Raw genomic sequence first — 12,266 nt, 5'->3', positions numbered from 1 at the left:
GTGCAACACTATTCTTTTATTGCAGTAATTAATGGTAGTAATCAGTGACTGCATAAATATGACCAAATTTTTCAAAACGCAAGAAATTTAATTTTGAAGTAGTTTTTTGCATTGAGACTCGAAAATGAACCTGATAAAAAAGTGTTAATATAATTTAAATGAAGTAAGACAGATATTGCAATGCATGATTTCATATCTTTGGTTTCTTCTGCATACTTACAAAGTCTGATAATGAAGCCATCTTCACATTCTGGATGTTCGAAATTAATAATAAATACTGTCTGAGTAAAGAATATTAACAGTGAAAATTATGGGACATACTGTGACCATGACAGGACAATGGTAAAGAAGACAAGTTAACAGGAAAGAAGAAAACAAACACTGTCACCCACTAAGATCCGGAAATGCCATGTGCATGTAGATTAAATTATCACACTCACAGAAAATGTGTTTACTTCTTAGACTCATAATTTGCTGATGAGCTGAATCAGCAGCTGTGTGTGTGGGTGGATGAACTGAAGAAATTTAATCTGTAAGTAGTTGTTCTGTTTTCTGCACCGAGATGTGAAGATGTGTAAACAAAACAATGAAAACATAATTTTCAATAAAAAAATAAATATAGTATAAAGCTTAATTTAAGCTCTTTGATACAAAAAAGAAAAAAAAAAGCAGTATATTCTAAAGTGTTGGCATTTATTATGTTCTTATAGAGTCTGATAAGGTTAATGATGAAATTCTCATTTCCTTACAGTCTTCCAGTATTCAACTTCACTACCTCGAATGACGAATGTGGTATTATTTATGTTTAATTTTTTTTGTAGAGAACTGATGATTCATCATTACTGCAGCACCAGCAGGTGTGTTGTGTCAAGTATGCCAACTGAGGAAAGTAAACAAAACTGGAAAAGTCAGTTATGTGGTATTCTCTTCAATGACGATATGTATTTGACACTGTTGTTCATGAATTCTCACCCACTCATCACCACCTAATCTAAGTCATCAGTTTATTTACAGGTGTAACATTCTGTTATGATGTATATACAACAAAATATACAAGTCATGTTTGTAAGTGCAGTAGATGGGAATCCCTAGAATTGCAGCAACATGGTAGTATGTAAGCTCACACTGGAGTGTCCAGTTGTGTTAAGTACGTCAGTAAGAAATCCCACCAAGTGAAGCCACATGCTTTCATCTGAATCCTAATCATGAAAGAATAACACTTACCAAAATTAATTTGCGAATCAGAAAGGTTTATGGTGAAGGTGTTATGAAGAGAGAGAGTGTGTTTCAATGGTGTAGGGATTTTAGTGGAAGCAGAAAGAATGCCCATGATGAACAGAAGAACAAAAGACCTTCCACTCTGATGGATGAATGGTGCAAAAAATTGAGGAAACTGCTCATGAATACCGCTGATCAACACTGAATGAAATCTCTGTTATGTTTCCACAACTCTCCAGAACACACTTATATCACACACTGACAGAAATAATGGGTTACTGTGTGCAACATGGGTCCTGAAAGCGCTGATAGAATAGCACAAGAAAAATTGGGTCAATAGTGCCCATGAGTCTCTTGAACGACTTGAAATGGAAGGTGGGATTTTCTCAGCTCTACTGTGACTAGATGAAACGTGGAGGCTCGTACATGCCCGAGACAAAAAGACAGTCCTCACAATGGTATCACACCAATTTGTGATCTGCTGAAAAATTCAAAACCACAATTTTGGGCAAAAGAATCGTGGTCTCAAGTGTTTTGGGACTGAAAAGGCACCATTCTGGTGGAATTTATGCCTCCGGGGGAGACCATTAATGTATAACAATATTGTGAGACCCTAAACAAAATGCAAAAGGAGCCTTCACATGAAAGGAGGGGAATGCTGATGAGACTCTTTAGCCACCAAGGAACTATTGGTCTAATTTGGCTGGGATGTTTTCAACTAACACCCCCCTCCGAAGAGACATGAGTGGAATTAAGATTTCAACTGATGAGCACATGCAGAAAGAAATTCTGAAGCGGAGAAAGGAGCTGGTGGGAGCGTTCTTTAAGGAGGGTATAAAGAAGTAAAAAATATAAAAATGTAATACACTTACTTTCTGAACATGCCTCAAATTACAAAACATTCACTATGTAACACATCAGTTCCATAATATGAAAATTAAAGAAAAGGATACAAAGCAATATATAAATATATAAGACAATATGTTACCTTTGTGGTCACAAAATAAATACCAGATTGGTATTGAAATGCTGCTAAATTTTGTTCTTTAGCTGATCTTGCAACAGCAACAAAGATCATCCAGTTACATTGGCCTTCATTTCCGGATTCTGTATCAAACCACTGAGGGTCTCTGCCTGCAAGAAACAATTTGAAAGGTAGTGTTCTTCTGTCTCGGATTGGATTTCTGGATTTTCTTGGTGCCTGCAGGGGTCCAAATCTTGTGCGACGTTTTATATTTTCACGTGTAAAAACAGATATACCTGAGAACAAGAAGAACGAATACAGGGGAAGTACTTGAAAGTTAACAATAAAATGATACTTAAGATGAGCTTCACGTACTATGCAAGCATGTACCCATATTACATTTTCTGATCAAATTAAAAGGCTGTAAATCCATGGTCTACTGAATGTCATAGACAGATAATATCCATGTGCTTGTCTGGCAAATCAAAAGAACATGAGTGAATGACTGTGCTATCAGCTACTTGCTGAGGTGGGAATGAGTAAATCTGAACAGTTATCTCTGTCAGAAATGCTTTTCAGTGTCTTGTAGTATAGATACGTGTTGGTTAACAGTGTCTTTACAATATTACTCTCCTCTGCATTGATTTGACAGGTTAAAAAAATCAGACAAATGTGAGTAGGACTCCGAGGGTTCTGTACAACATTATTATTATTATTATTCTTTACTTTCTCAGACGTTAAGTCTGGTTAAAAATGAAAAGTGACGCGGACCTTGATCAGGCGTCACTTCCTTTTAACTGTATGGTATGTGTTATATTGCATTTAGGAACTTTCGGGTAATTGAACATGTATCAATAATTACTGATTTCTGTAGTTGTATATATACGTTTGGATGTAGCTCTATTGCATTGATGTACTGGTGGATATTGTGTGGTATGACTCCTGTAGTTGATAGTATAATTGGTATGATGTCAACTTTATCCTGATGCCACATGTCTTTGACTTCCTCAGCCAGTTGGATGTATTTTTCAATTTTTTCTCCTGTTTTCTTTTGTATATTTGTTGTATTGGGTATGGATATTTCGATTAGTTGTGTTAATTTCTTCTTTTTATTGGTGAGTATGATGTCAGGTTTGTTATGTGGCGTTGTTTTATCTGTTATAATGGTTCTGTTCCAGTATAATTTGTATTCATCATTCTCCAGTACATTTTGTGGTGCATACTTGTATGTAGGAACTTGTTGTTTTAAAAGTTTATGTTGTAAGGCAAGCTGTTGATGTATTATTTTTGCGACATTGTCATGTCTTCTGGGGTATTCTGTATTTGCTAGTATTGTACATCCGCTTGTTATGTGATCTACTGTTTCTATTTGTTGTTTACAAAGTCTGCATTTATCTGTTGTGGTATTGGGATCTTTAATAATATGCTTGCTGTAATACCTGGTGTTTATTGTTTGATCCTGTATTGCAATCATGAATCCTTCTGTCTCACTGTATATATTGCCTTTTCTTAGCCATGTGTTGGATGCGTCTTGATCGATGTGTGGCTGTGTTAGATGATACGGGTGCTTGCCATGAAGTGTTTATTATTATTATTATTCTTTACTTTCTCAGACGTTAAGTCTGGTTAAAAATGAAAAGTGACGCGGACCTTGATCAGGCGTCACTTCCTTTTAACTGTATGGTATGTGTTATATTGCATTTAGGAACTTTCGGGTAATTGAACATGTATCAATAATTACTGATTTCTGTAGTTGTATATATACGTTTGGATGTAGCTCTATTGCATTGATGTACTGGTGGATATTGTGTGGTATGACTCCTGTAGTTGATAGTATAATTGGTATGATGTCAACTTTATCCTGATGCCACATGTCTTTGACTTCCTCAGCCAGTTGGATGTATTTTTCAATTTTTTCTCCTGTTTTCTTTTGTATATTTGTTGTATTGGGTATGGATATTTCGATTAGTTGTGTTAATTTCTTCTTTTTATTGGTGAGTATGATGTCAGGTTTGTTATGTGGCGTTGTTTTATCTGTTATAATGGTTCTGTTCCAGTATAATTTGTATTCATCATTCTCCAGTACATTTTGTGGTGCATACTTGTATGTAGGAACTTGTTGTTTTAAAAGTTTATGTTGTAAGGCAAGCTGTTGATGTATTATTTTTGCGACATTGTCATGTCTTCTGGGGTATTCTGTATTTGCTAGTATTGTACATCCGCTTGTGATGTGATCTACTGTTTCTATTTGTTGTTTACAAAGTCTGCATTTATCTGTTGTGGTATTGGGATCTTTAATAATATGCTTGCTGTAATACCTGGTGTTTATTGTTTGATCCTGTATTGCAATCATGAATCCTTCTGTCTCACTGTATATATTGCCTTTTCTTAGCCATGTGTTGGATGCGTCTTGATCGATGTGTGGCTGTGTTAGATGATACGGGTGCTTGCCATGAAGTGTTTTCTTTTTCCAATTTACTTTCTTCGTATCTGTTGATGTTATGTGGTCTAACGGGTTGTAGAGGTGGTTATGAAATTGTAGTGGTGTAGCCGATGTATTTATATGAGTGATTGCTTTGTGTATTTTGCTAGTTTCTGCTCGTTCTATAAAGAATTTTCTTAAATTGTCTACCTGTCCATAATGTAGGTTTTTTATATCGATAAATCCCCTTCCTCCTTCCTTTCTGCTTAATGTGAATCTTTCTGTTGCTGAATGTATGTGATGTATTCTATATTTATGGCATTGTGATCGTGTAAGTGTATTGAGTGCTTCTAGGTCTGTGTTACTCCATTTCACTACTCCAAATGAGTAGGTCAATATTGGTATGGCATAAGTATTTATAGCTTTGGTCTTGTTTCTTGCTGTCAATTCTGTTTTCAGTATTTTTGTTAGTCTTTGTCTATATTTTTCTTTTAGTTCTTCTTTAATATTTGTATTATCTGTTCCTATTTTTTGTCTGTATCCTAGATATTTATAGGCATCCGTTTTTTCCATCGCTTCTATGCAGTCGCTGTGGTTATCCAATATGTAATCTTCTTGTTTAGTGTGTTTTCCCTTGACTATGCTATTTTTCTTACATTTGTCTGTTCCAAACGCCATACTTATATCATTGCTGAATACTTCTGTTATCTTTAGTAATTGGTTGAGTTGTTGATTTGTTGCTGCCAGTAGTTTTAGATCATCCATGTATAGCAAATGTGTGATTTTGTGTGGGTATGTTCCAGTAATATTGTATCCATAATTTGTATTATTTAGCATGTTGGATAGTGGGTTCAGAGCAAGGCAGAACCAGAAAGGACTTAATGAGTCTCCTTGGTATATTCCACGCTTAATCTGTATTGGCTGTGATGTGATATTATCTGAATTTGTTTGGATATTAAGTGTGGTTTTCCAGTTTTTCATTACTATGTTTAGGAACTGTATCAATTTAGGATCTACTTTGTATATTTCCAATATTTGTAGTAACCATGAGTGGGGTACACTATCAAAAGCTTTTTGGTAATCAATGTATGCGTAGTGTAGAGACCTTTGTTTAGTTTTAGCTTGATATGTCACCTCTGCATCTATTATCAGTTGCTCTTTACATCCTCGCGCTCCTTTGCAGCAGCCTTTTTGTTCTTCATTTATAATTTTGTTCTGTGTTGTATGTGTCATTAATTTCTGTGTAATGACTGAAGTTAATATTTTGTAGATTGTTGGTAGGCATGTTATGGGGCGATATTTAGCTGGGTTTGCTGTGTCTGCTTGATCTTTAGGTTTCAGATAAGTTATTCCATGTGTAAGTGTATCAGGGAATATGTATGGGTCTGCAATGTAACTGTTAAATAATTTAGTTAGATGTGAATGTGTTGAGGTGAACTTCTTTAGCCAGAAATTTGCTATTTTATCATTTCCAGGGGCTTTCCAATTGTGCGTAGAATTAATTGCTCGGGTGACTTCATGTTGCAAAATTATCACTTCAGGCATTTGTGGTATCATCTTGTATGTATCTGTTTCTGCTTGTATCCACCGTGCATGCCTGTTATGTTGTACCGGGTTTGACCATATGCTGCTCCAGAAGTGTTCCATGTCTCTTATGTTTGGTGGATTGTCTATTTTTATGTGTGTGTTATCTATTGTTTGGTAAAATTTCTTTTGGTTTGTGTTGAATGTTTGGTTTTGTTTCCTTCTATTTTCACTTTTTTTGTATCTTCTAAGTCGTTTCGCCAAAGCTTGTAATTTTTGCTTCTTTTCATCTAATTGCTCTATTGCTTCTTGTTGTGAGATTTTACCTAACCTTTTTCGTTTTTTGTCTGATATTTCATTTCTTATAAATTGTGTTAACTGTCCGATGTCTTTTCTCAGTTTTTCTATTCTGATCTGTAGCCTGTGTTGCCATGCTGGTTTTGTGGGTTTCTTCTGTGTGTTGGTTGGTTCTGATATCTGCCTAGTGTGTATATTTAGTGTAGTGAGTGCTCCTACATAAACCAATAGTTGTAACTCTTCCATAGTTGTGTATTCATTTATTTTGTTGTGTATGATTGTGTTGATAGTTTTTATTGTTGTTTCGACTTGTGGGCTATTTGGTGGTCTATGCAAGAATGGTCTAATGTCTGTATTTGTGTCTTTGTATTCTACATATGTCAACTGAAATTTTTCTTCTATATCTAACATGTGTGTCACTTCGTGTTCTATTTGTGCTTGTGCTGGTGGCTGTCTTAAAATTTCATTTTCCTCTGATTGTTTAATTGATGCGTGTTGTTCTTTGTTTGTTTGCTCTGGGATGTTTGAGTCCATTACTGTATTTTCTTCTTCTTCTAATTGCACATTATTTTGTTCCAGTATTTGTTGTACTTGTTGTTTGATGTTTTCTAATTCTGACTGGGGTATCCTGTTATTTTTTATTATTACACGAATCTGATCAGCTAGACGTTGTTCTGTTAAAAATTTTAATTCTGGGTATCTGGTAATAAATGTTGTGTATACTTGTGATCTGTATCCAGTTGTGTTGGTTCCTAGGTTTGTTGCTTGGTAATAACAGAACATGAGGTGTCGATTAACTTCATCTGACCATCTCATCCTCTGTCTTTGTTTTCCTTCTAGGGTGGTTGCAGGAAGCATATCCTGCAAAACACCTCTATTTGGATTTAAATCATTTTCCAGTTGGCTAGCAGTGTCATTACCATTGTGGGCGGGCATAGGGTTCAAGCGCCGTCCCCGACCATGACGGCGCTTGTCCGAGGCTTCTTTAGTTCTGTCCTGAACCAAGTAATCACACTAAAAGGGGGGTTAGCCCTATTAGTGGTTTGTTCTTTTCGTCGCCTTTTACGACTGGCAGAACATACCGGAGGCCTATTCTTTTCCCGGGCCTCCACGGGGTTTATTATTATTATTATTATTATTATTATTATTATTATTATTATTATTAAATCTTTCTACTCGATGCCACTTTGGTGACTTGTATGTCTCTAACCTACCCTAGGAAGCCAACTAGGGAAAGGTGAGAGACAGTTTAACATGAAATTCAAACCACAAGTTGTTTCTGGTGATTCCTTGTACCACTCTGAGAGGTGAGAGATAGGTTAAAATGAAGATTCAAAAATCCACGGTCCGACCGAGATTCAATCCCGTGAGTGCTCACTTTCCATGAACACACTTTACCACTAGACCACCACGCTTGACAAGCCTATACGAGGGCTGTCTTGAAAAGTTCTCAGCCTCGTCCAGAGATCGTAGCACTACTAGCATTATTTTCCCCCCCTTATGATGGTACATGTGTCAGCAGATGCTGTGTAAAACTGCAAGTCAGGTGAGGCAGCAGTTTACAGTAGGCAGTAGTCTGAAGCAGTTTTGGTGCATGTGGTGTTGGGGGGGGGGGGGGGGGGGGAAATTAATAATAATAATAATAATAATAATTTGAGTGTTGAGCAGTGATTAAATTCTTCATAAAAGAAGGTTTAACACTGACTAAAATTCCTTTACAGCTTCTAAATGTATATGATACTCTTCACCTTCAGTTTCTACCCTGACGAAATGTACAGGTGAATTTAGACACCATGAAAGTGTGCAAGATAATTCACGAAGGATGTCAAGAAAGTGCAAGAACACCGGAAGTGTACAATATGATTTTCGAAGAATGGTGTCTAAAGGTGCGTCAAATTGCTAAAGTTCTAGGGATATCAAAGGAATGGGTTGGTCACATCTTGCAATTCTTCAGATTTGAAAGCGGATGGAAGTCTAAGGGAGCCAATGTGGGGAACAAGGTGGATGTTCCAGCACCTCATAGAGCAAATCTCTCAGTTTCCGCATTGCCAGGATACTTTTGTGGGCAGGTGCACTGTCTTGAAGGAAGATTATTTTTTTCTTCTTTCAGCTAGGTCTGCTTTCACAAGGAATTGAAGATGAGAAAGATTTACACAAGATGGGTGCCAGGTGTGCTCACTTCAAACGCATTTGCGCAACTCTTTCCAAAAAGTGCTTGGTGCATTTTAACAACAACAAAAGTGACTTTCTACATCAATTCGTTATGGTGGCTGAAACATCATTCACCACTACACACCTGGACACCAGAATCCACACAACAGTCTATGTAGTGGATAGAAGCTTGTTCTTCAGCTCCAAAGAAGGCAAGGATGGTGCCATCGGTGGGTAAGATCATGATGTTGGTGCTTTGGTATGCAAATGGAATTTTACTGATTGACTATCTCGAACAAAGTAAAGCTATAATTGGAGAATACTACTTTCCACTTTGAATGAAACTGGACACAAACATTTGTGAAAACAGACCCAGCTGAAAGAAGAAATAAAATCTTCTTCCATCATGACAATGCCCCTGCCCACAAAAGGGTTTGGCAGTGTGGAAATTGGGGGATTTGCAAATTAAGTTTTGGAACATCCACCCTAATCCCCAGATTTGGCTTCCTTGGAGTTATGTCTATTCTCCAAACTGGATAAATTCTTTGCAGGTTAGCACTTTTCGTCCAGTCAAGTAGCCATTGCAGCTGTAGATGGGTACTTTGCAGTACTTCCTGAGGAACTCTAAAGAGAGGGTATAATGGCAATGGAACACTGCTGGATGAAATGTACAGATATTAGAGGACATTATGGTGAAACATAAAACTTTTTTGAAAGCATAATTTGTCATATTCACTATCAGGCTGAAAACTTTTCAGAGCACCCTTGTACATAGTTCATCCATAGATTTTGATGAATGAGTTGGCGAGTAGCAAATTTGTACCCTATATGGCCATATTTTTTGACTGCATTGACTTAGTTGCTTAAATTATTTACATCGCCAAGGGACTGTTGACTTTAGTATTTGACATAAATTTGAAGTTGATACATCTACCTATTCCCGAGGAACAGGGGTCTTAATTTTATGATTATGGGTCAATGGGAAATATTGTACAGGTTGTGAAGAATGAGTTTGTGGCATCAAAAAATATGGCATACATGGCTGTAAACAGACTGCATTGACTTAGAAGCTTAAATTTTTCACATCATCAAGGAACCGTAGACCTTAGTATGTGAGATAAATTTCAAGGGTCTTAATAGTCAGACAGACAGACGGACAGCAATGCAATCCTATAAGGGTTCTGTTTTTACCGGATAAGGTATGGAACCTTCAAAGCATAGGAGATGCAGCAATTGTTAATCTGCCACACAGTGAATGTACAGTATTTCTCCAAAGGTATCAGAGGCTCTTACTGAACATCACTTAAAGGATACAAAGCTGAACTCTGCAATATTTATCAACATTTACAAGGATTTTCATGTCAACAACAGAGTTCTGAATTTGTATATAGTGAACAGCTAATTCTATTCATCTTTTTACAATGCACAGCATAACCGTATTTATATGTTAACAATGTTTCAATAAAATATGCATGTTTACCTTCAGAGTTGGAATTCTGAGGTCACCTGCATAAATAATTATTCTAAGATAATTTTTTGAGGCTGTTTTAAATAATACATAACATTCTCAATCACAAGTAATACTTCAATTCCAACAGTGGTACGGGCAGGACAGATAGCACATTATTATGACACTGAACATAACAACAACAATTACAACAAAGCAACAAAGATCAGTACATATATTTTAAATGCAATGGAACTGATGTCTGACAACATATTACAAACTGACAAAGTAAACTGGCACACATTCTTGACATTACAGTCACAACAATAAAAATGAAGTAGTGCATTAAATGGGAACCTAAAGCACTTCTTTAAAACATGTGCATTTTTTTAACTTATACTGGAAAAATAAAAAACAATATTAACTATCTTCAATTACAGAGTTATCGAGAAAGGGTGGAGATAGCACTTACAAAAGGACAATTGGGTCCCTACCAACATTAGTTCATACATGTAGGGCAAAAGAGTGATAACTTGAGAGGTGGAGAGGGGGAGGGGGAGGATGGTAACTCTTGACAACATTTACCACATTCTGAACTTGTTTCACAGAATATTGGTCAAAGCACTCTGCGCAACAGTTAGTACCCATAATATAGCAATCTTTATGGATAGTTTTGTCAGAAACAAACAAGAATGGACTGTTCACCAATCCTCTTCGCAACAGGGTGGTGAGTCAGTGTCTATACACGCCTCAAATGAAATGCTTTACGAGTCACATAAAGATCAAAGTGCCAAATAACTTATGACATGAGTGTTCTACTGGCATGTCATCAGCATGCTGAGACTAATGAGAGGAGTTCACTGTGTTGACACACTTTTTTTGGTAGGCTAATGTTCCATGGTTACGGTTGTCAGAGCCTTTATTAATGCTCAAGTTCCTGGAACATCAGTATTTAGGCCCACATAAAAGACCATCAGGAACAGTTGACTGAGGAAACTGGAGCAATGACTTCAGGCCATGGAACACACACAGCTGCTTCTACACTCACACCTTGTTACAGGCTACCTGGCAAAATAAATATTAATATGCATCTTAGAAATCCAAATGTTTCTACCACATCTGAGAACAGGGAAGTTGTCTTCACAATGCTGTTCATAACCATATCAGATGAAGTTTTAAAAATAATTGAAAGGATACAAAATCTACTGCCTTAATCTTGACTGACAACGTAATATTTTCAGCTGAGATAAAATGGAAGTACAAGGTAAATTAGATTTGTAGCATGAATAATTTATGAGAGCACATCTAGAAACCCACGTAACACTGACAAAAGTATAGTATGGCCACACATTTTTCAATAGCCCTTTCAAGAATTGGCAACTGAAAGACAGAAATTGTGGACATCTTATGATATTTTTAAGTATCATACTTTTGAAATGTTCTCGAGTATTCCTCCTGGTGGTGATGTCCAAGGGATGGATGACACCACTGGGCCGAACACCATAGAACTTTTCAAAATCCTCATACACCAGTATATTGTACTTCTCCGATAATAAAAGACTTACAAATTCTACAATGTAGGGTGTCACTACTTTGGGATGAAACATTTTCACAGGTTTTCCATCATTAGTCTATTTAAGACATATTTTGTAACTGTGTGAAAGTATAGACTGGAGGCACAAACAGTTATTCAGCTGGTTATGAGTAGCCTGAGGAAAAGAAATTACATTCCTTTGTTCTTGTCTATGATAGGAAAGAAGAACAATGATAGCCTGCAACAGCTAGGATTGCAAGTCTCAGTCCACCAAAGGGCTGGAGGGGGGGGGGGGGGGGGGGTAAAAGAGGAAGTGTGAGGAATGGAACAATCTGGAATGGGAAGGATAATGTTTGCAAGATATTCCAATTGGTCATCACAACTGGGGAAATCTCGTTCTTCAAAGGTCGCCAGGGAGGAGTAATCTGCCATTTGGCTATGCATGCATGCGGGGTAGGAGTCAGCAAATGGATAGGACATGGGAAATGGTCACTCGAGTAGGTGTCAGGAAGAATGGACCACTTGAGACAACGGGCAAGTTGGGCAGTGCAGAAGGGTAGGTCCAAATGGGAATAGGTGTGCGATGAGTTGGAAATGAATGTGGGTGCTCCTGCAGGGTATATACATGGGAGAAAAAAAAGTGGATTTCAAGATTAAAAATACACCCTTTTCCCCCAATGAAAATACACTTTTTCTGTGTTAAGTGACA

At 36.9% G+C, this 12,266-nt stretch overlaps 1 protein-coding gene across 1 annotated transcript in view; it reads right to left on the bottom strand.

The window, feature by feature from the left end:
* Positions 1-12,266, bottom strand: part of LOC126195700 (PR domain zinc finger protein 10-like) — a 91,836-nt gene that overhangs the window by 58,787 nt on the left and 20,783 nt on the right. Inside the window, exon 4 of the mRNA XM_049934328.1 lies at positions 2,207-2,478. Within this exon, the coding sequence (XP_049790285.1) occupies positions 2,207-2,478 (272 nt within the window). The remainder of the gene's footprint in view (positions 1-2,206; positions 2,479-12,266) is intronic.

Source organism: Schistocerca nitens, chromosome 7, assembly GCF_023898315.1.
Source record: "Schistocerca nitens isolate TAMUIC-IGC-003100 chromosome 7, iqSchNite1.1, whole genome shotgun sequence".
Lineage (NCBI taxonomy): Eukaryota > Metazoa > Arthropoda > Insecta > Orthoptera > Acrididae > Schistocerca > Schistocerca nitens.
Note: the sequence above shows the minus strand (reverse complement) of the source record. Positions and strands in the feature narration are given on the sequence as shown.